General features: G+C 37.4%; 2 protein-coding genes across 2 annotated transcripts in view; one reads left to right on the plus strand and one right to left on the minus strand.

Annotated features, from left to right (window-relative positions):
* Positions 1 to 40: 40 nt before the first annotated feature.
* On the minus strand, positions 41 to 12172 carry dhdds (dehydrodolichyl diphosphate synthase). Its single transcript, XM_084384988.1, has 9 exons — positions 12115 to 12172; positions 10846 to 10919; positions 9616 to 9732; positions 8249 to 8391; positions 8054 to 8170; positions 5539 to 5640; positions 5304 to 5418; positions 2679 to 2786; positions 41 to 916 (listed from the first exon to the last, which is right to left on the minus strand). Exons 2-9 carry the CDS (start codon positions 10906 to 10908, stop codon positions 674 to 676), a joined length of 1008 nt encoding a protein of 335 aa, XP_084241114.1. The 5' UTR covers positions 10909 to 10919; positions 12115 to 12172; the 3' UTR covers positions 41 to 673.
* A 2786-nt stretch (positions 12173 to 14958) lies between these two features.
* ago1 (argonaute RISC component 1) overlaps positions 14959 to 25211 on the plus strand; it is a 34167-nt gene continuing 23914 nt past the window's right edge. The window contains exon 1 of the mRNA XM_084385677.1: positions 14959 to 15256. Coding sequence (XP_084241803.1) covers positions 15232 to 15256 — 25 coding nt within the window. The 5' untranslated portion in view covers positions 14959 to 15231. The remainder of the gene's footprint in view (positions 15257 to 25211) is intronic.

Consider the following 25211-nt stretch of genomic DNA (forward strand, 5'->3'; position numbering starts at 1 on the left):
AAACCGAATTCAGAGGGAAAAACCGCTAGTCATAACTTTATACACACATACTCATCTCATTTAATTAAAATTTGTATACATTTTTACACATTACATTTATATATACATATATACTTATATAAAAGTTTGGGATCGTAATCTTTTTTAATGTTTTTAAAAAAAGTCTCACCAATCATTCGATTAAAACAAACAAAAAACTGTAATAATGTGAAATATTATGACAGTTTTAAATAACTGTTTTCTATTTGAATTTATTCCTGTGATCAAAGCTGAATTTTCAGCATCATTACTCCAGTCTTCAGTGTCACATGATCCTTCAGAAATCATTCTAATATGATGATTTGCGGCTCAAGAAACATTTATTATTATTATCAATGTTGAAAACAGTTTTTTTCAGGATTCTTAGATGAATAAAAAGTAAAAAAAAATACAGCATTTTTCTGAAATAAAAATATTTTGTAACTTCTTTTAAAAACCTTACAGATCCCAAACTTTTGAACAACATATTTCTAGTCCATAAAAGAAGCCCCTGTGGTCAATCAATTTATTTTGAAGATTTAAGATCTGTTCTATTGACAAACATACATAGCCACTGCCCCATAAAACGGGGTGAAACATCCTTCCAGATGTAAAGTATTTACAGATCAGTAAATAAAAAAAAAAAAGTTCAGAGCTAAGCCACGACAGCCTGGCTGCTTAAATCGTTGAAGAAAGTGTCTCTCTTGTGCTGAAGGGCGTTCAGAAAGCAGCGCACCCGCTCCTCTCGGCTGGCGGTGTAGTTCAGCAGTGCGGTCTGTCGACTCTGGCCATCCATGGGCTTTCCATTCCCACGATGCTGCAGGATCTCAGTCACACAGGTGCGATCTGCTTCCATCTGCTGGAGCGCTTGGCTTTCTCTGTGCAGCGCCTGGGCTTTCTACAACACACCAAATATGTGCAGCAAATGAGAATATGAATGTAACTGCACACGTGTAACATTCATCAAATTTATGCTTTTGCATCCTTACTCAACTTTTCTGTACTTCCTAGAATCATGTTATTTAGGGAACCATTTAGGGAAACATTCATAGTTAACGTTAAAAAAAAAAAACATAAGCATTAAGCAACAACGGCACATGCTGTAATACAATATCCTGTGTCTTCATGCTGGTCAAAAGGTTCTTAATCATAGAAAGTTGTGTGTGTGTGTTTTATTTTTTTTACAATAAGGTCCCATTACTAATCTAAGAATATAAGAGAGCTAAATACATGAATGGTCCATTCAAAACAACGGGGTGTCATTCAGTAATAATTGCGTAGATTATTTCTTATTTGTATGCACAGGAGAACTTCTCACAAAATAAAGTCTGCATAATTCACAACTCATGCATATGAATTTGTTATTAACCTTGTTCAAATGTTAATACATTTTGAGTATTTTAAATGAGCGACCGCACGCCCAAACCATGCCCACATAAGAGCTTTCTGCAGAACGTTTCCTTTGCAGCCCGTCGTCACTCTCAGCAAACATGTAACACTCTCTATAGACACGCAGCAAGATCTGAGCAATGCCAAATGAGGGAGAAAATATCAATGTAGAAAATTAATCTTAACACGATTATAAGGCCACATTTTTGCATATGTGTGTGGTCACCATGAAAATTAAAACTGACAGCAGTATTTATTATAAATGATTTATCAGCGCCGGCGCACTATTTTTGCGCACCATATTTGTAGTTTGTAGGGGGACTGACAAATAAGAGAGTCAGACATATCTGTTATTGTTTTGTCATTTAGTTTGTTATGTTTATTATGTTTATATGAGGATTTGTTTAAAACTATATCTATTGCATATAGTTAAAGTTTAATGAAAGATTGATGATGTAATTACCAAAGCAATGGTATGTCCGTAGAGGGGGCGACTCTTGTTAAATTTGGCACTTGTTAACCAAGTCGGACGTGAGCGATTCATCGAAGCGAGTATACTGAAGATACCCTTTGTGTATATTTTATTTATATATATTTTTTGTTCATCTTTATTTTCCAGATTGTTGTTTCTTTGTCACTTTGTATTTTGGGGTTTTGAAGCTACACTGTATATATCTTCACCCCAGCACTCGTGGAGTTTTGTTTGTATATATATCTTCGGTGCCGACAATAAATTACACCTGGCATGACGGTGACATTTACCTCACAAACGGACCCTCACGATACCCAGAACAGATCTTTGGGGTCGCTTTGTGACAACATCATTATTATTATTTTTCATGTACCTCAAAATAACTTCCCCTCTCTCTTGCAGCATCTCTTCTCTGATGATGTGTTTACATGATATGTGTCTATAACCATCCAATCAAACCCCTATGGACAAAATCAAGCCCCGCCCTACATTCGTTCTTGTTCAGTCATTTCATTTCAAGTCATTTCACTCGGATATACGTCACAGTAGAGAAGAAAAGACTATCGCGATTTATGTTTCATGCCTTAAATTTGGAATAAATTCTTGTGTGACAGTTTTTGGTGAATCTTGATTTGTTCGTGAAAACATTAGTACCCAGATTTCACTCACAAATTTGTGTGTATGCCCACTTCGTGAATGAGACCCAAAGTTTCTAGGTGATAAAACAGCAGTTACATAAGTAATCTATAAATCACCATAAAAAAAAAAAAAACAGGACAACAAAAGAGATCTAGCATACCTGGAGAGATCGATGACTCAGCTGGTACTGCAAAACAGCTTCACACAGATTCCAGAACGAATATTCCGGCCACAGGACAGACTGGAAGACTAGACACGAATATGAGGTCTGTGGAGAATAAGATAATGAAGACATATGAAAAACATTCATCACTTCAAAGTTGCAGGGGAAGGTGAATATTAAGAACAATATGAGCTCGATGCACAATGGACACGGCAGATAGATATCCATGAGACCGGTGCCAGACCTTCAGCTGCCATTACTGTGTTTTGATATAATTTGCAAAAGCAGTGATGGGAATTCCTCAGCTCTTAACAGCCCGACTTAATCATACCCATAGGTAGAAAGAACCAGGGGCATCGCTAGTCACCGGTAAAAATAATACTGATAAATCCTTATGTGTCATTTGAGAGACCCGAGTATCATTTCCTCTGATAATATTTCAGCAGTCATGTAATGTGTTTTCTATCAGCTGTTTATAATCAGAATTAGCGAAGCCAGATTCAAACGGGTTTGCTAAAAGGTCTGAAATGGTTCACAGTTCTGTTTGATTCATTAGGACAGTTCACGCATGCGGTTTCTCACACTGAAATAGTACGGGATATTTTATAATAAAGAAAAGAGAGAGCGCTGGATGAGGTGGATATTTACTTACAATCCATTGTGGGAAACAAAACTTGCAAATGTCTTCGGTAACACTTTACAGTAAGGTTCATTAGATAACATTAGTTAACTACATTAGTTAACATGAACTAATAATGAACTGCATTATTAGTTAATGTTAATTTCAACATTTACTGATCCTTTATTAAGATCTTGTTAACATTAGTTAAAGGGCTAGTTCACCCAAAAATGAACATTCTGTCAGTAATTACTCTCCCTCATGTTGTTCCAACCCCGTAAGACCTTCGTTCATCTTCGGAAACACAAATTAAGATATTTTTGATTAAATCTGAGAGCTGGATCACTCCTCCATAGGCTTCTAAGACATTATAACTTGCTGGCCCAGAAAATGTATTAAAGACATCGTTAATATAGTCCAAGTGACTCCAGTGGCTCAATCTTAAGTTTATAAAGCGACGAGAATTTTCAATCAAGTTATAAGAATTTAATCAAGTTATAGTGTCTTAGAAGTCTATGGAGGAGTGATCCAGCTCTCAGATTTAATCAAAAATATCTTAATTTGTGTTCCGAAGATGAACGAAGGTCTTACGGGGTTGGAACAACATGAGGGAGAGTCATTTTTGGGTGAACTAACCCTTTAATGCACTGTGAACTAACATGAAGAATCAATGAACAGCTGTATTTTTATTAACTAACATTAACAAAGATGAACAAATGCAGTAACAAATGTAGGTAACACTTTATTTTAGTGTCACTGTTACATGAAATAACTATAAATTATGCATAATTACATGTAATTAACCCTAAACCAATCCCTCATCTTAATCCTAACCCTATAGTAAGTACATGTAGTTAATTATTATTACTCAGTACTTAAATGTATAATTACATTGTAATACTGACACCTTAAAATAAAGTGTAACCCAGCTGTATTGCCCATGGTTAGTTCATGTTAGTAAATACGTAAACTAATGTTAACTTAATGAACCTTATTGTAAAGTGTTACCATGTCTTCTATCGTTTGTCATCGACGAAGCAGCTCTTTATTGCGTGTGTAGTTTGTGAATGACTCTATAGACCTTATGCGCCAGAGAAACAAGGTTAATTGCTTGTAATTATGCATCATTTATAGTTATTTCTACATGTAACATGTAACAATGACACTGTTAAATAAAGTGTTGCCTACATTTGTCACTGCATTTGTTCATCTTTGTTAACGTTAGTTAATAAAAAATACAGCTGTTCATTGTTAGTTCATGTTAGTTCACAGTGCATCAACTAATGTTAACAAGAATTTAATAAAGTATCAGTAAATGTTGAAATTAACATTAACAAAGATTAGTAAATGCTGTATAAGTGCAGTTCATTATTAGTTCATGTTATCTAATGAATATTGAAGAATATTGTCTTTTTATTGTCATCTTTAGAATATTGTCTTTTAACTTCCGTTTTTGCGGTCGCTCTGTATATTTCTATGGCATTGCTGTCCAGGAGTAATTAGCTTTTGAAGTGGATTTACTTAATGTAAAGTTAACGAAAGTTATCATGAGGACTGTGATGTTTTAAAGCAGATGACTTAATAAATGTCAGTCGACCGGAAATATTTTAAAACGAGCCGTTCATTAATAAACACGCAGAATTGCTGTGAAAATACAGACCGGAAGTCACAAGACAATGAGCGCAGCGCTGAAAAGGGGCGGGGCTACATAAGGTCTATAGAGACAGAGCGCATTTAGGCCACGCCCACACCGGGGGGGAACAATCCAACTGTCTCCATTGACTTTGCATTGCGAGAGGCTGCCTCCTTGTCATTTCTTGCTTCTAACAAAAGACAGAAAAATGCCTAAAAGCTGCTGTGTGACAAGGTGTACAGCAAACAAGCTAAGAAACCCAGAAATAAGTTTTTATAGCTCTCGACCCCAAAAAACGAGCGTTCTTGTATGTATGAGCAAATCTTGTATGTTTGTGCAAGTGGCTCATCTGTACGGGAATCTCCATTACCTGCCACAGTAGGAAGTCACTGAGGCGCACTTCTCCAGACGTACGGATGAGCAGATCTGGGTTTGGAGAATTACTGCTATACAGACACTCACTGAGAAGCACCTCGGACACGTCACTGACAAATCACAGAGAGAAGAACACAATTACTAACAGTGCTTTACAGGTAATAAAACAGATGTTATTGTTCCTTTCCTCACACTTATTTCAGGAAAACTAAGTGGAAAGCAATGTTAACCTGGATTTGATCAGGCCCTGTTCCACTCCCCATGCCATTTCCTTCACAGCATTTGCGATTTCATGTCTTGAGGTGTACGCAAAGCACACATTCAGAAAACACCTGTATAATCAAACACACCGTCAGCAACATATGAGATGAATGAACTTCAGAAAATGCATCAGATACATATCATGCTCTAAAAACACAATGAATGTTTAGTGAACTCATACACTACCATGCAACATGAGTTTATCTATACTTGTTAGGGGTTGAACAACTTTTAAGTGTTTAAAGTGACATTTATGTGATTAAAGTCGAGGTGGCGTCGACTAGTCGCTGATGATTAAATAAGCCTGAACCTCAAGCTGCGACTCGAACGCGGTTTGCCTTGTGCACAGCTTGACACATGACTCAAGGCTATTGCTCATACATAACAGCTTATTTTTATCAGTTCTTTAGTCTTTGGGTCGCTATATTTCTCACAGATTTCTGCTCGTTCTAAATCAGATACAGATAAAGTAGCACAGTAAAAGATCACATTAATATGAATGCATTAGTGAGAGAGCGATTGTGTGAATTAATTCTACCTGGCAACGTCTTTCTACTAATAGTGAAGCTGTGGGTTTTAGTTACTAAGAAGTAAATGCTAAAACTTTTCAGTTTCTAAGCTACTTAATTAATAAGTCACAGAACAGTTGACTACATTTCTGCGCTACTGAATGTTTCTGTATGCGTGATCTGCACAAGCTACTGTCTGTATGTGTGTGTGTGTGTGTGTTACAATGCAGCAGCGCATTAGTTTAGTACGGTGATTAACTTACAATAAACTGTTAAAACGTGCATCCACCCGAACAATTTTGAGCATCCAGATGGTATAACCAAACATATCTTGTGGAGTGCTCTCAGAGTATGCATTTATTTGTCATTATAACTGTTGGAAATGGAGCGTTAAAGTGGATTTCAAAGATTTATTATCATGTTTTGCCCTCTATAGGCCATGATCAGCAACTAGTCAACGTCAAGCTTAAAGCGTCATGGTAGAGCATTAAAGTCGACTAGTCTGTGCAACCCCTAATACTTGGTTATTGAGTACAGCCGGGCGACAGCTAAAATTTGTGTATATTTTGACGAAGATCTCAAGTTTCAAGTTTGTTTTATTTATATAGCACATTTAAAAACAGCAAGCACAGCTCACCAAAGTGCTGACCAACATAAAGAAACACATTAATGACAGAAGCTCACAGTGAATTGGAAGCCAAGGAAAAGAAATGGGTTTTAAGAGATCATTTAAAAACAGTTTAGGACTGAGCCGATCTGATATACGCCGGAAGGCTGACCCACAGCCTAGGGCCGGCAACAGCAAATGCTCGATCTCCTCTGTGCTTTAATAGACAGACAGAGAGAAGTATCTTATGACCAGACCTCAGATTTCGTGTGGGATTGTTTAGATAGAGTAGCTCAGACAAATAGCTCGGTGCCAGATTATTTAAAGGGATACTCCACTTTTTTTGGAAATAGGCTCATTTTACAACTCCCCCCAGAGTTAAACAGTTGAGTTTTACCGTTTTCGAATCCATTCAGCCAAACTCCGGGTCTGGCGGTACCACTTTTAGCATAGCTTAGCATAGATCATAGAATCGGACAAGACCATTAGCATCTCTCTCAAAAAGATTACCAAAGAGTTTCGATATTTTTCCTATTTAAAATTTGACTCTTCTGTAGTTACATCGTGTACTAAGACCGACGGAAAATGTAAAGTTGCGATTTTCTAGGCTGATATGGCTAGGAACTATACTCTCATTCCTGCGTAATAATCAAGAAACTTTGCTGCCGTACCATGAGTCCAGCAGGCGTAATGATATGACGCAGAGCCTGAAAATAGGTCTAATAGGTTAGACAAACTTAGTCCCGGTCACGTTGGAAGTTACCGAGCTGGGGACTATTTTCAGGCGCTGCGTCATCATTACGCCTTCTGGACTCATGGTACGGCAGCAAAGTTCCTTAATTATTACGCAGGAATGAGAGTATAGTTCCTAGCCATATCAGCCTAGAAAATCACAACTTTACATTTTCCGTCGGTCTTAGTACACGATGTAACTACAGAAGAGTCAAGTTTTAAATAGGAAAAATATCGAAACTCTTTGGTAATTTTTTTGAGAGAGATGCTAATGGTCTTGTCCGATTCAATGATCTATGCTAAGCTATGCTAAAAGTGGTACCGCCAGACCCGGAGATCGGCTGAATGGATTCGAAAACGGTAAAACTCAACTGTTTAACTCTGGGGGAGTTGTAAAATGAGCCTATTTCCAAAAAAAGTGGAGTATCCCTTTAAGGATTTAAAAACATAAAGAAGAATTTTAAAGGTAGCCAATGAAGAGATTTTATAATTGGAGTAACGTCATCAAATTTACGTTTCCCTTTGAGGAATTTTGCACTAATTGGAGACGAGCGATGGGAGATCTGTAAAGTACAAGGTCAAAAGTTATAAGGAAATCTTCCCTGCCACAAAAAGAAAATAGTATGCAGTGCTTACTTGTTGTGTGCTCTAGTTGACACCACAGCTTTGGCAATAACCTGCTGCAGATCTTCAGGTAGTAGAGTCAGGTCTCCCAGCACACGAATACACACACCATGCTTCTCAAGATTCTCCCTAGAAATCACATATGTATTGTACCGATTCTATTCAGCCAAACGATAGAAGAATAGATCTTGTGCAGGAGTGACTTACTGCTCATTCAGCAAGCGGCTGAACTTCTGTCTGGCCAGCTCCATCAAGCCATCCACCTCTTGTTTGGCACGCTTGAAGTTCTCAATGCTGAATGCATATACGGTCACCTCATGAATACCCAGGTTCAGGCACCAGCGGAGCGTCTATGAGAGTGGAAACAATGCATATTAAGGCGAGACACGGCAGGCAAAAACATCAATTTTGAGATATTTGTCTTCAATAACATGTCTTCTTTCAGACTTGTGGTGAAAAAAAGTCCGAAATACACATTTAGGTCTTTATTTTACTACACTTTGTCTGTTTGCGTCTGTAGATTTCTCATAAATTCAACAAAAGCTGGCGTTCTTAATCAACGTGCTGCTCCGCGATCGCTGTCTGCAGCCTGTCATCACATATACAGTTAGAAAGCTCTCTCTCTCTCCTGTACAATGCTGTCGGATCCAAATATGGTCATTTCCTTTTTATCAGCAACCAATCGTGAAAGTAAAAGGGCTGAATGCGCAATCTCATTGGCTGATGATAAATCTTTAAAGCCTGTTTCTTCAAAATGACTTTTCTCTCATTCTCCATGTCCGAAATCTCCACTTCAGGAGCACCTATATACACCAAACTTTCCAGTCTTGTACCTAGTTATATTATGAAGACATTTACAGAGGGATTTGTAAATATATTATTCCTAGCCTGATTTATATAACATTTTATTCCAAAAAACATGGCGAAAATCATTTTTTTTAAGGCTATTGACAGTATTTTCTGATTTACAGAAAAACAAAAGTAGAAATCCATAAATCCCTCTGTAAATTTTTTCCCATCTAATATGTGAACACAATGAAAAAATATTTTTTAACCTGGCTTTATCCAATACATTGAATTCATTTAATATATGCAAATTAGCGCATCTTTAATTAAATTTTTTACCCTATTCACCTGTAGTGTCGCTTCTTATATACAGTAAAACACTGATGTTCACTTTCAGAAGTTTAGGGATGTTTTCTTGTGACAAAAAGAATGTGAAACACATGTAGGTTATATCATTTTATATATATTTTAAAGATAATTTAAGTTTCTTTTACACATTTTAAGTATTATCGTATCGCAATTTTCTTGTATTTTTGTATTGTGTGTATTTTTTAATGGCCGATACTGACGGAGTCAGCCGGTGTCATACAGATATATAAAGGACAATTTCGTGGCCAGTGCAAAGTTGCTGAATTAAAAAAATAATAACGTAGATTGTGTGACTGACAGGAGGAGTAGGTAAGATGTCTGTTAATCGCTCAAGCAGTCAAAATGGCCAAATATTGCCTAATAAATCCATCTAGTTTGTATATGAGTTTGTCAGTATCTGAGACTATCTGTACACTTACCTCCGCCAGTTTCTCGAAGCCCTGTGAGTGGCCCTCCTGTCGCTCCACATGCGTCTTCTGGGCGTAACGCCTATTACCGTCCATGATAAAGGCCACATGTTTGGGCATGGGCCCTGCCTGAGAAAGAAAAAGAGGGTATTAGATGATTATCAGATTTCAGTTCAATTCACTGTACAGGCCATCAGATGAAACAGGGGTTTTCGATCTTTCAGGGTGTGTTCATAGTTCGCTTGGTTCGGACCAAGAAATAAAAACATTCATTACTGGTCCATTTTACGTTCACATTGGCATTTTAACACCAAACCTAAAGATAGGGATATGTTTACAACATGATTGGTTGGGTTTTATTACGTATATTTTGCGACGGAACTGTGCGTAGCCGACATATGCGGGTGTTTTCACCAACTAAGAACTCGTGAAGAGCTTATAAAATCTGTAAGGGAGACAAAACATCGTCAGGAATCCCTCCGTCACACACACACAAATGAAGATCTGCTGCGAGGAGACGCGGTTCTGACGCCTGTACTGAACTGTGATGGGCAACATCACGACTATAATGAGAAAAAAGCAGGTATGATTGAGGATTCTGTCCTTTTTAGGGGCGCATCTTCTGACATCACGTCCTGTTTTTGGATCGTTTACATGTTTTTGGTCCGCGTTGCATTCATATTTCATTCGAGCCGCACCAGGGTCGCTTGGAAACGGAGCAAGACTCTTCTTTTCAGTGTCTCGGCCCGTTTGTTTGGTGGCACCAGGGTTCAGATGGCAGCGTTCACACTGATTCAAATGAACCGCACTAACAGAGCGATCGCACCAGGATTCGCTTTAATCCAACCAAACATGCCAAGTGTGAACACATCCTTAGATGCCACTGACCAACAAATATGATCATCCTCATGTGAAGGACTTGATATTTAAAAGACATCTATCTTTAATAAACACCAAATATATACACTGAAAATTGTATATTATAAATCTAAAATAGTTTATATTAAGTTACTACTCACTATATACATATATACACATATATACATATACACACAAAGTACTATTTAATGTATTATTTATTTAATTAATTTTAACCTAACTTTTATTTATTTATTTTAATCTAAGCTAATTTATTTAACAGATAAATAACAAAAAAATCTAATTTAATCACATTTTTATTTATTTATTTGATCTTATTTATATATTTGTTACAGTTTTTCTCTAGACTTCTCTGATACACACCCTCAGGATGTTGGCAGTGAGCCTTTCTATAAAGGATAATTCCCGCTCTCGAATCCACGACATTGCAGTTGTTTCTGTGTAAAAAAAAGAAGAGAGTTACTGTCACAATTATGTACAATAGTGGAAGACCGAACAAGACCAAAAGAAACGGTTAAAAACACATCTTGTGCATGAGCCATAAACAGGCACTTATTATAATCAAACTTATTTATGCACTGCAATTGTACCAATCTAGCTTAATCTTCAACCATTTATATGATTTTTATATCATTTTTCATAAAAAATTACATTTATAATAAAAATTACATGGCATTATATCATTTTATATGTGACCCTGGATCACAAAACCAGTCCTAAGTCGCACGGGTATATTTGTGGCAATAGCCAACAGCACATTGTATGGGTCAAAATTATCGATTTTTTTTTTATGCCAAAAATCATCAGGATATTAAGTAAAGATCATGTTCCATGAAGATATTTTGTAAATTTCCCACCTTAAATATATAAAAAAATGTATTTTTGTGAGTGAATGCAGCACAATCGCCAATAAAAATGGACAACTTTAAAGGCGATTTTATTATATTATTTTAATATGTCGATTTTTTTGCACCCTCAGATTCCAGATTTTCAAATAGTTTTATCTAGGCCAAATATTGTCATATCCTAACAAACCATACATCAATGGAGAGATTATGTATTCAGCTTTCAGATGATGTTTAAATGTCAATTTAAAAAAAAAATACCCATAAGACTGATTTTGTGGTCCAGGGTCACATATGATTAATATAAATGATGTTGATGTCTGTAGAAGCAGTGTGCTAGACAGCCAATGCAAACACTTATGGATTTTGAACAAAAAAACAGACATAAGAAAATCTCTCTATTTCTGAAATGGTCCTCATAGGGTTAATAATGTATTAAAATATAAACGTCTGTCATATTTGTCAGAATAAGACAATATTGCACACAATACACAACCGTTTTCTCAAAGTAAACATTGCCAATCTGAAAACACTCACACCTTTAACTATATCAGTAAACAGCGACTCATTCAAATCAACAGAATGAAATGTATCAATATTTATTATTATGACTTGTTATAACTGGTTCCTGCATAAAAGGAACTAACGCAAATACTACGACAGTAAAATTAGCATGTCACTGTCATCACTTTCATTAAAAGCAAGCTTTCATTCAAAGAATACGAAATCATCTTGATTTAAAGCGTTAATTCGCTGTTTTTAAAGAAATCGTAAAGCTCCAACTCACCGCCTGTCTGTGAGATGACGTCTTCTTCCCCTGACAGGAAGTGACGCCACAGAAACGCGACAGCAAAGCAATCGCCAAAATAAAAGTCTTATTATTCGACCAATGCAAAACGACCCAGCACATAATATACGTTCGACTTTCTTTGTTGTTTTATTATTTTCAAATACTTTTTTAATATTAAATGCAAAAAAGGGCCAAAAGGGTATAGAAAACAAAACACAAAGGCTACTATAAAAATACATAACATATTTATGTCATATTTTGCACAAAATTAAATAGTTGTTGTAGCTTTGGAGGAAGCAAGAGTTTCCAGATAAGTGTGGAATAAGAGATAAGTGGGGGGCTCAGCAATAAGAAATGAGAACATTGTGTATGAAAGTACGTTACATTTATTTATTTATTTATTTTAAAAATAATTCCGTACTATTAGTGGGGACAATTTAAAATAAATTAAATTAAATCTAAAATATGTTTTGGCAACAGAAAGTTACTATAATCGTGACATTATCATACATAATTTGAGATATAATGTACAATTATTGGTTTTCAGAAATAAAATATTTTACAAAGTAATCATCTAAATTTAGATCGTTGTCTATTTTGCTCATACACCTCTATTGTAGTCTTAATTATGAAAACTTTGCCTTTTTGAATTGTATAGAATAAACAGTCTAGTTCTTTTCATCTGAAGCATAAACCTTATAGGCCTATTTAAGTCATTTACATTTCATGCATTTGCAAATATTTGCCTGGAAAAGTTTTGGAAATGATGGAATTACGGAATTATGGAAGCCCATTTCTGCCCCATAAGAGAAAACAAACAAACATGCTTTGGTAAATCATAATTATACTAAGTCATGGTTATGAGATGAAAAAAGTTTAAATTATGACATTAATAAGTCGGAAACTAAAGACCAAAACATAACCATGACTAGTAATAGTTTTGAATTATAATAATAAAAGTTGAAATTATGATATAAAGTAAGCCATACATACTATAAGATTATGACTCTTTATGCCATAATTTCAACTCTTTATGTCATAATGTCGGCTTAGTGTGTCATCAATTTGAATTTTCATCTGATAAACATGACTTAGTATGCCATAATTATGACTTTTTATGTCATAATTATAATTTACAAAAGATTTTTTTTCTTATGAGGAGGAAATGGTATTCCATACGCAACCCATATAGTGTACTAAATAGGATTAGTGAGTTTTTTCGGACACCGCTAGGCTTAAAGGGTTAGTTCACCCAAAAATAAAAATTCTGTCAGTAATTACTCACCCTCATGTTGTTCCAACCGCGTAAGACCTTCGTTCATCTTCGGAACACAAATTAAGATATTTTTGATGAAATCTGAGCCATGTTTCACTCCTCCATAGGCTTCTATGTGACCGAAACTTGCTGGCCCAGAAAAGTTATTAAAGAGATCGTTAATATAGTCCAAGTGACTCCAGTGGCTCAATCTTAAGTATATCAAGCGACGAGAATACTTTTTGTGCGCAAAAACAAACAAAAATAACGACTTTATTCCACTATTCATTTCCTTCTCTCTGGACCTCTAGTTGGTTCGCGTAGTGTTTTTGCGCAGCGCGTCTGTGTTACACGTCACCACGTAGGCTCACTATTGGCCGACGCCGGTCATGTGTGTGTTGCGTGATGACGTGCAACACAGACGCGCAGCGCAAAAACACTACGAGGCCCAGAGAGAAGGAAATGAAAAGTGGAATAAAGTCGTTATTTTTGTTTGTTTTTGTGCACAAAAAGTATTCTCGTCGCTTGATAAACTTAATGTAGTGCCACTGTAGTTACTTGGACTATTTTAATGATGTTTTAATAACTATTCTGGGCCGGTGAGTTTCGGTCACACTGGAAGCCTATGGAGGAGTCAAAATTCTGTCAGATTTCATCAAAAATATCTTAATTTGTGTTCCGAAGATGAACGAAAGACTTACATGGTTGGAACAACATGAGGGTGAGTAATTACTGACAGAATTTTCATTTTTGGGTGAACTAACCCTTTAAAGGCTCACTAAAGTGCCTTTCGTTATTCAATGTGTTGACAATTTCCTCTGAAACAGGAGGGGTTATGGACTGGAGGACACAAGACAGGGCAGGACATATCGAGCAGCAGAGCCGTTGAGCTCTGTAAAGCCGCAGTTTCCTCCTAATCTCCTCCATATCGCTTTAAAATACAAGCTTTCTGTGCAGAATTCAAATGGATCCAATGCGTTTTCTGGTGTGCATCGACTTTATCATTAAATCCGCTCTGTGTATCGCGTCTCTGGACCGGAGCTGCGGCGGTTCGCGTGACTCTAACATGAAACCAGACTTCATTCGCCCCAATGGAAAGCATATTTAATCGTTTGATCATCTGAATCGTTCCCTATCCCCATAGTGCATTATGTGCCATTCATCATGTTGAAAATAGGAAATGTGTGAACAAACAGATTTCAGCGGCTGCTTATAATGAAGGGGGTAACATATAATTATACTAAAAGCTTCCATTTTGCTTTCATGGGGACTTTAAATAAAAGGTGGTCAGTATGTAGTATATAGTGTAGTATGCAGTAAGCGTTATGCCTGCATTCCTTTCTGTTCTAAATGAATGAACTGGAATTGGGATTCATTTTTTTGGGATTGGGAAGCGTACACTAGAGGGCGAACACAAAACAGACTCGCAGACAGACAAGAATCTCAGCAGTGGGAGGAGAAGGAGAAGAAGAAGAAGAAGAAGAAGAACGGGCTCTCGGGCTGTGGGGGGGTGACGGACGGACGGACGGGGCGAGCGTTTTTGTTCCGCTGGTGGATCCAGCTTGAACGGTGAGCAGGAGGAACAACACCCCGAAGCAGAGCAGCCCGACCCGCACCAGCCAGCCAGCCACGGACGGACAGAGCCCGGAGGAGGAGAGGCTCATTCGGGATCCGAACTAAGGAGCTTTTGTTTCTCTCTCAACTCCTGCGGGTTTGGGGCTCCAGCAGCGGCGGAGGAGACGATCCCTCTCGCCCAGGGAAGAGGCTGGAAGTCGGGGACGCTTCCAGCCTGAAGGGCCGGGCGCCGTGGAGATTGAGCATCGGGACTTTGGTGAACCCTTTGTGGCTCAGTTGATGGGATGGAGCCGGGACCATCTGGCGCTGGTGGGTTCGGTTCTTTTAAGTTGTTTGTGAAGCTTTTGAAATGATACAATGTTTACCCGTGATATTATTGCTACACAGATTGTATCACTCTATAATGATACATTCTAAACGTTCCACATTGTTTCCTTATGGAATGATACATTGTAACGTTCCATTTAGAATGTGCATTGCTAGATGATACCTGGAAATGCATGTATTTGGTTGCAGTGTAGGATAACTGATCTGTGCATAAGGGGGAAATGATGAGAGATTGTCCCAGGTCAGGGGTCGTGGGAAGACATGAGGTTGAAGCCCGCCTTCAGCAGATGCAGAAGGGGAAAGTGACCCCAGGGGTCTTTATTGATCCTGCTAAAATATGGCTCAGGCCAATGTTACCAATTTCACTTCCATTAACAGTATAAATGCACAAGACTTTACGGCTTATGACCAGATAAATGATTTATATTAGGGGGGATAAAAGCAGTCTGGCAGCTGCAGTGGGTTTTGGGAATAAGATTTGATTATTTTATTTTTTTTAGAAACATTCGGTTGATAAATTATTCACCGTTTCAAAGAAGGGCATCTTTAAATGCAGATGAAGGAAGTTGTCAGTTTGACTCACAAGATGTGGCATCGGATGTGTAAAGCTGTGTGCAAAATGGTGTTTTAGTTCCGAGTTTCTGGTGAATGTGGAAAATTAGGAAACTGTAAAATAACATTTAAAAAAAAAATTCCAGGTCATAGTTTCTTTTTACAGTTCTTTATGTTAAAGAGTTTACTTGGAGATCAAACTTTCTTAAGTCTGAGTCTGGCAGCATTTACAATTATTATTTTTTTTGATTAATTTGAAATTATTTTTTCAGGAATGGATTTAATAGCTAAACTGATAATTTTCCTATTCTCCTTTTTTTTTTCAGCCAATTTTTGCGGTTATTTAATGCAGAGTCTGTAATTGTTCAGTGTTGAAATACATACTTCTAGCCCAGTTTAGTATACACAGGCATTTGTATGTTGAAACAGTGTGACTTTGTGACACTTTTAGAATTATTTTAATTTTTTTTATCATCATGGTCCATTCAACTCCTCCTGGGAAGTTCGTATTTTAGAGTTGGGAAGTCGTGTTTACAACATCAGGTGCGTTCAAGTCACTTTCGTCAGAGCAAGATGGCGGTGTACCTTCTCTTAATTAACTACACAAAAATACAGCAAGGTTTTTAAAGGCACACTATGCAGTTTCCGTTTTTCTCAAACAGCGCCCCCTAGAGTCGCTGTGGAGTACTTGTGTTTAACGTTACTGTCGTAAATACCACTCAGTCTTCCGACCGCGCTTTCTTCGTCGACTCTGCCATGATTCACGTCTGAAATGCGTGCTAGTGTCTGCCATAGAGGCTGCTTCATATGTTGTTGATGTATGTGACGTCGTGCCGTAAAGCAAGTCCGTGATTTGCTTTGCTATCGGGATGATTCGCCCTACTACGAGTTCGTTTACCATCTAAATGATTTCGAAGCTCTTATAATAAGGTGCAAATCTTGCATAGTGTGCCTTTAAACTCTACTTATAGAAAATCAAGAACAAGGAATGTGCATCAGGTGTGTTTTGCTTTGGGTTAATTTATGAAACCACTGTAAACTTGTTAGTTACTTTTTTTTATTGTTATATTAAAATGCTATAGTGTGTTGTAAAAAACAACAAAAAGCCTGACAATGTCACTGCTAAATACCAAAGTATAGTGGATTACCATCATGTTTCTCACAGACTCATGGGCGTAAAGAAAATCCAGAGCTTCCCACTCATATTTACGTCTTTGTGGTGGCGCTCGTGAGCTTTCAAATCGTAAATACGATATTTCTGACGTGACTTGTTGACTGCACCACACAACACTGTTGAATTGACTCAACCAATAGTGTGGGACTATCTTCTGTCTGGCCAATGGCAGGTGGGCTTGTGAAGCTTGTTTGAAAACAAACAATTCATTCAGTTTTATCCCTTACAATGAATTAACTTTTGTCATTGCAATATCTCTTCAGTAACTTAAATTTTAAAATGATAGCTTTGGTCTTGTATAATGGCATCGGCCATTGAAAAGCCCGGATTGCAAGACCAAAACGTCTTGATTTTGTAGTTTTTTGTGACACTGAGAGTGGCCTGTATTAATGAGCGGCAGGGGAAGGGTCACACACTGGCCAGGTGGCGTCTCTATGGATCGTACACACTTCAGTGCATTATAGTCTTGAGCCCTCAACAGCAGGACATCTGGGACTCCAGACCAGCGCTAACCCAGTCAGCACCATGCCAAAACACTGCTTCTGTTTCTGTGTCACGGTTCTGCTCACATCTGCTTTCTTTGCTGTGGCCAAATGTTTTTTTTGTGTGTGCCTTTTGACAATATTCAAATATATGGGAACACTTTTCAATAAAGTTCCATTTGTTAACATGAACAAGCATTTATTAATCTTAATGTCAACATTTACTAATACATTATTAAAGTCAAATGTTATATCTGTTTATAATATTATATAGTGGACCTGAGACAACATAAACAAACAACAAAAACGAACACATACTGTAACCGAAGTCTTGCTAATGGTCAGTTTAGTTAATGCATTAACTAACATTAACAAATGGGAACTTATTGTAACGTGTTTGCTCTGAAATGGCTTTAAAAAGTTTATTTTTTCAGTGAGAAGAACCATTATTTAGTTAAAAATCAATGTCTTCCACTGCTTCAACATTTACATTTTGTAAAAAATAAATAAAATTGGTAAATAAAAAAATGCCATGCAGAAACAAAATAAGTGGTAAATTAAGAGTTTTAAGTTTTGATTCATTGAAATCAACTGATGCACAGAAATTAATCTAAAGTTCCAACTCTTGCTACTCAAGTTTAAATTGCATTAAAATAACTTTATATTCCCAAGCAGAATAATTGCGAATAATATAGTAAATATTGCTTTTAGTGAATATAATGGGCAAATATAAACTGCACATTATTCATAATGATGCTTAGATTTATATTAGCAGCAAGTTTATCATCTGTCCATCTATATCTACATCTCTATATATATCCATCCCTAGAAGAGAGCTGCCATTGTTTACTGGTTTCTTGAGATCTGGCTCCAGCTCCAGCTCTAGCCATCTGCTGCTGCTTGCGTTTGCACTGGTGTAAGAACATGCTCAGCAACATTGATCAGGACTTTAGCAGAGTATATCTCCTCAACAAGAAAGAGAGTTTTCCGAAGCGCTCTTAAATCATAGGCGAGCTATAAAGTTGGCCGTGCGGGATAAGATTGATGACCTTGTCTCGGTGTAATGTTGAGGTGCTCGCTGGCACTATACGATGAATAAGGCGAAGGTCCGGCTCTCCCCAAACCCCCACGTATCCCTGGGTCTCCTGATCTCCATGACAATGTGTGTTGCTCCTCTGTTGCTATGGTGAGGCTGGGAATGTTTTGGGGCCCCTGTGTTTGTGTGTGCTGGTGTGGCTCCTCTACTCTCCTTCCCCCCGGTGTGAAGAGGAGGGCAGCTGGGGTCTTTGTTATGATGGAGGGAGTGTTCGTCATGGACAGAGAGGTTAAAGGCGTCAACTCATTAGACTAGCGCTAGTTTTGTTTCGGGATGCAGATTTGGACTTTGGACATCAACATGCTAACAAAACTGTTTGTCATACGCAAGTACACAAAATGTTGGCGTGTGTAATTTCTGTGCCAGCATCACCAAACTGAACTGTTTTTTTTAAGCAGGTTTCCCAAATATTCCCTTCACTGCCATTGGTTGAGTCAGTGTTGTTGTGTCGAGTTGGTCGATGTGCTCTAACAGATCAACGTTTTGAAAGCGTCACAGTGTCAAGCTATAGAATGACTTATTATCGTCTGTCTCAACACAACTCTCAAAATGGGACAGATGAAAGTATCTTAACATGAAGAAATACTCATGCCAATTTTAAAATCAAACATTGAAACGCTTGAAAAGTTGAAAAGCTGCACTGACCTAAGCAGTTTTTGTTATTACAAAGGTATTACAAATTCTTCATGTTTATTGAAATATAGATGAAATAACATATAAATATTAGATGGAAAACTTAGAAAATGTTTTGCTTTGCAGTTAACTGAAATTAAATACATTTAAGTTGAATTACTAAAAGTAAAACTGAAAAAAAAATGTAAGTTAAATAAAAAAACGAATAAAAATGACAATGAATTTACTAAACAACAAATTTAAATTTAAACTGAAAATATAGAAATAAAAGCTAATTAAAAATATTAACAAATGCTACAATATTAATACTAAAATAACAGCAGACCCAACAATATTCAAAATTATTAACATCACACAGACTCTAAAAATATTAACAAATGCTACAATATTAATACTAAAATAACAGCAGACCCAACAATATTCAAAATTATTAACATGACACAGACTCCATAGGAAAACCAACAATTTTGGTTTCTAAACTGAAACTCAAACAGATCAATGTTTTGAAAGCGTCACAGTGTCAAGCTATAGAATGACTTATTATTGACTGTCTCAACTTATCAAAAGTTGAAAGTATCTCAACATGAAAAAATTACCCATGCCAATTTTGTAATCAAACCTTGAAATGCATTAAAGTTACCATGCCTGCACAGACATAAGCAGTTTTTGTTATTACAAAGCTATTCAAAATCATTCATGTTTATTGAAATATAGCTGAAATAAAATATAAATATTCGATGAAAAACTTAAACTTAGAAAACGTTTCCTTGGCAGTTAGCTGAAATTAGGTACATTTAAGTTGAATTACTAAAAATAAAACTGAAAAAAATATTTAAACGAGAAAAAAGATAAATAGTCAAATAAAAACTAATAAAAATGACAAAAGCGCATAGCAAAATTACTAAACAATAAATTTAAATCTAAACTGAAAATATAGAAATAAAAGCGAATTAAAAATATTAACAAATGCTACAATATTAATACTAAAATAACACCAGACCCAACAATATTAAAAATTATTAACATGACACAGACTCAATGGGAAAATCAACAATTTTGGTTTCTAAACGTCTCTTTAATTGTAAATGGCTCATGCTCTCAGCAGCCAGTGATTTACCTTTGGAACAAACCGTGTTTATTCTCATTATAAATGTATTTTCTTTGATCTTGTGTAGATGTTTATAGTTTTTGAGGGTGAGGGCGGGTGACGCAACCGTTGACATCTGTCCAGTTGGACTAGCAAAGTGACAAATACATTTCCAGTAAAACAAAGTAGAGTTTGATTGGACACAGAACCTTTGACAACAGCAACAACAACAGCTTTTCTTCTCCATTTTAAACGTTGATCAGTGTTTTGGGTTGTATGGTTAGCTGTATGCAGGGCTGGACATTAACGTTTTTGCTCACCAGCCACTGTGGCTAGTGGTTTTATGTGACTAGTCACTCAGCATTTTCACTAGTCACAGTTTTGACATCGATACCATGGGAAAAACTGCCATATTATTTTTAATATTATCTCATAATTTTGCAGCAGATATATTAGGCTGCTGTCACTTAGGCCTCGTTTACACTGCAGGTCTTGATGCCCAATTCTGATTTGTTACCTTTATCCGATTTTTTTTGACCGTCCGTTTACACGTTCTTTCAACTGTGACCCATATCCGATTCATGTGTTTACACTTGCCATACTATCTGAAACATCGCGCATGCTTACAGGGTTAAATTCTCGTGCACAGATGGGCGGACGCAAAATATTCTTGATGCTAGCTCTGCGAAATATGCAAAGTTCGCCAAACATCAGCATGATTTCGAGGCGGAGGAGGACGAAAAGGGCCATCATTGCACATATGCTTCAGTTATTGTGTGTGAGAGAGATCTCAGGACTGGTGGGAGCATATTGTGTTTAAATATTGGCTTTAACGAGGAGCAGTGGGTCCGAAATTCTGTTGTGTACGACAATATGTTATGTCAACGTTTTTTCACATTCCTCTCCTACGACGACACGAAGTTTCGTCAGGCCATCCCGCGCGTCGGGGTTTCTCTCGTCATTAAACCGTGGAGACGTCGCCTAATGCCTCAGAAAATCCGATCTGCCTGTTTACATGACAGTCGCATTGGCACATATCCGATTTATTTCCACATATGAACGAGGCCTGAAACCGATCTCGAAATATCCGAATGCATGCGTTTTTTTTCCTGTTTACACGGTCATAGAAAACATCGGATCTGTGTCACATATGAGCAAAAAATCGGAATTGGGTCACATTTCACTGACAGTGTAAACGAAGACCTGAAACACAGATCCACTATACTGTTACACATGTGTTTTCTTTCTCAACTGTTTACGTTCACTTAAAGCTACACTGTGTAATATTTTAAGTTGATTTTTAGCAAAAAACACTTTGTTCTTTCAAAATGATATGTGCTCATTAATGTGTAATCACTTCAACCAACTAATTAAGTATTCTCGTAAGTGTATAATCTGCCATTTAGAATACATATGAGCGAGTCGCTCGAATGGCGGCAGCCATGTTGCGCCTCCATCTTGAAAATACATGTGCCAAAGAGGGTCAAACCTGGAAATTCAAGCTTCGCCTTTCGCGTTTTTACACTCAGTGGCACCGTGACGAATGGGAGGGGGAGATTACTCGCGACTGCCGGCAGATTTGAAATAATACGGCCACCGTAGGAGTTAAAACGCCATCGGAATGGGAGGCGCTAGAAAGTAATATTCAGTTGGTAGTCATTAACAATTTCACCGCTAGATGGGAGAAAATCCTACACAGTGTAGCTTTAAACATACGTGAATACTCGCCAAGACCAGCATTCTGACATTATTGTGTGCGTATTTGACTGTTAAGGCACAATAAGCAGCGCAAAAGAACTGAATTTAGTTCTGAGAGGCGGCTTTACGTGCGCGCACTTTGGGTGTGAGCACAAAATATGCAGGATTGAGTCAAATAATGCGCAATACGCACAATACCACGGAAAAAGTGAGTGAGTGAGTGAGTGAGGAGAGGCGGGTGTGTGTGTCACTCGCTGTCGGAGAGATGAGAGAGCGAGAACGTGCAGCTGCGGAAGAGTATATTTCAGGATGGATATTTATCGAAAAAGTGATATTTTTGTACACTAGATTGCACTTAGTTTGTTATTTCAGATGCCTTTTTAAAAGACTAAGCAAAATGTAGATATTATAAATAAATTTCAACCCACCAAGTGGCTGGTAGGAGTGAGTGCTTTAACACACGCCACTGCTGAAATACACACGCGTTTGCTGGGTGTTAATGTCAAGCCCTGGGGCCGGTTTCACAAAGATAGACTTTGACTATGGCTTAGATATAGTAGATAGTCAGACTTCAGATAGACATCTAAATCAGACCGTTGCACAAAGCACTTAAGACTCTGACTATCTTAAGTAGGACTACACTGCAATGCATTCTGGGTAAAATAAGACACTTTTCAAAACAAAAAACATGGCGGATCGAGTAAGCGCATTCAACCGCTCAGTGCAGTTTACCCCAGCGGAAAATATGTGTTTGTTGGAGGAGTATAACAGTTACAAGGACATTTTACTTGGGAAATTTAGCGGAGAATGTAGTAACAAGAAGAAATGTTTAAATTATGAGCCATTTTCCCTTTTCTTTTGGCTGTTTGTAATGTAACTGATTGTTACTGCTGGTTGCCAAGGTAACAGAGTCTTAGACCTAAGTTAGCCTAAGTTAAGGTGTCTAATGTTTTTGGTCTAAATTAAGTCAGTCTTTATGTTTGCGAAACAGTCTAACTTGTATTAGACTAGTCTATGAGCAAATTCTAACACTATAGACCGGTCTAAAATAGCTTTGTGAAACCGGCCCCTGCTGGTTGTATGTTATTATTTACACTGAGTGTCGTTTATTACTGTCAGAGTCTTTCTCGAGGTGTCCTAAAGCACACAGCATCACTGCAGGAGTCGTCTCCAGTTTAAAGGAGAACTCCGGTCAATTTTAACATTGAGCTCATTTTTTTGTACATTTGGAGTGCTGTCAATACAGAGAACAACGACAAAAATCGGTGTTGCCTACACCGTGTTATTCTATTTTTAAAATTTGCACCCTGTTGACTTCAATGGGGCAAGTAGTAAACCTGCTTTTAGCCTCTTAACATCCTTGATGTGTCATTACAAGTGCACAGAAAATGTGAGTGATTCCTTCTGAGTGAACACGAGTGAATCTGACTGCAGTAGATGTGAAAGATATGTATAAAAATGATGTTATTTAAGCCAGCGCAAATACCTGTGTTTACATCCTGTTTTCGGTTGAAGTCCAAAGTAGTCGATTGCCGAGTTCACGCGCATAGGTTTAGTTGCTATGATCACGCGCGTGAACTCGGCAATCGACTACTTTGGACTTCAACCGAAAACAGGATGTAAACACAGGTATTTGCGCTGGACAGTGAAACAGTGATGGGTACACAACTGTGTTATAGTGAAGCAGGTTTGCTTTGGGATGCGCTGTTTTCAAGCTTTAATAAACACCAAGCAACTCAATATTGGAACAGGCCCTTTATATTAGTGGGCGACTGATCATGTGAGTTCTTCAGTTGGGTCCAAAAGTCTGTTTCTGTTTTGCAGATTACTGCATTAATATAGTATTAATCTGATCTATTTGGGTATCAGCTTCTTTACAATCTCATCCAACCAGAAGTTAAAGTCTAAACTGAACTGTTTTAAAATAGTTAATAGAAATAGAGGTTTCATGATGATTTGCAATGTACTTATCAACGATCAAATCTTTTGGTTACAAATCACATTCTTATTGAAATATAATAACATTTGTATTAACTTTCCAGCAGCAAAAATAAATATATTGTGATATACACTTCTAATGTGATTGTGGTCATAACATGCATATATATATATATATATATATATATATATATATATATATATATATATATATATATATATATATATATATACACTACATTGTTTGTAGGACAAGGTGTGAAAGTCCTGGAAAACTTTCTCTGATTATTGAATGAGTAATAATTGTCAAAAGTGCTGTGGATTGCAGCATTAGTATTGAGTTCACTCTTAGTTTACTATTACCGCCATCCTCCCAACTTTCTTTTATTCGTTTTTTCCTCATATTGCCTTCCCACCCCCTTCCCGTTTTAGTCACCATCCTCTTTGTTCCTTTTCCCTGCTTTTGTCCCGTTTCCATACACACTCCTGTCACCATATTTCTAGTCCCATAATCCCCCAAACTCCCCCTGAACTCCCTCCTTTCAGCGTATCCCGCTCTTATAACCTTCTATCTGCTTAATGACCTCTCTCTCTCTCTCTCTCTCTCGCTCTCGCTCTCTCTCTCTCTCTCTCCCTCTCTCTCTCTCTCGTGCTCCCTCTCTCTCTCTCTCTCTCTCTCTCTCGCTCTCTCTCTCGCTCTCTTCTCTCTCTCTCTCTCTCTCTCTCTCTCTCTCTCTCTTCTCCTCCTCCTCTCTCTCTCCTCTCTCTCTCTCTCTCTCTCTCTCTCTCTCTCTCTCTCTCTCTCTCTCTCTCTCTCATTCAAATTCAAAATTGCTTTATCGGCATGACTGTAAATTAATACAATATTGCCAAAGCTTGGAATACATAGAACAATAATAAAGACATCAAAATTATAAAATATTAAAATAATATATTATAACATAACTTAAATTTAAATGAACAGTGTAACAAATTAGAATGTGTGAACATTTGATATGTTTTCACACACACACACACACACACACACACACACACACACACACACACACACACACACACACACACACACACGCACACACACATCACTGAGGGTCACTATGGTGGACGGTAGGGAAACACACTGAGGTCAGACACACACATTACACACACATTCACCTGCTGTCTCTCAGGCTGTGGCACACACACACACACACACACACACATCACTGAGGGTCACTATGGTGGACAGTAGGGAAACACACTGGGGTCAGACACACACATTCACCTGCTGTCTCTCA

Source organism: Rutilus rutilus (genome assembly GCF_951802725.1).
Source record: "Rutilus rutilus genome assembly, chromosome: 17".
Lineage (NCBI taxonomy): Eukaryota > Metazoa > Chordata > Actinopteri > Cypriniformes > Leuciscidae > Rutilus > Rutilus rutilus.

Bases quoted from the DNA above. Each gene is read 5' to 3' on its own strand.
- dhdds (XM_084384988.1), bottom strand. From the start codon at position 10,908: ATGTCGTGGATTCGAGAGCGGGAATTATCCTTTATAGAAAGGCTCACT. The intron at 2,787-5,303 runs GTAATGGAGATT...TATTCTCCACAG, and splicing joins GTGACTTCCTACTGTGGCAG to ACCTCATATTCGTGTCTAGT. The intron at 917-2,678 runs GTATGCTAGATC...GGTGTGTTGTAG, and splicing joins TGAGTCATCGATCTCTCCAG to AAAGCCCAGGCGCTGCACAG.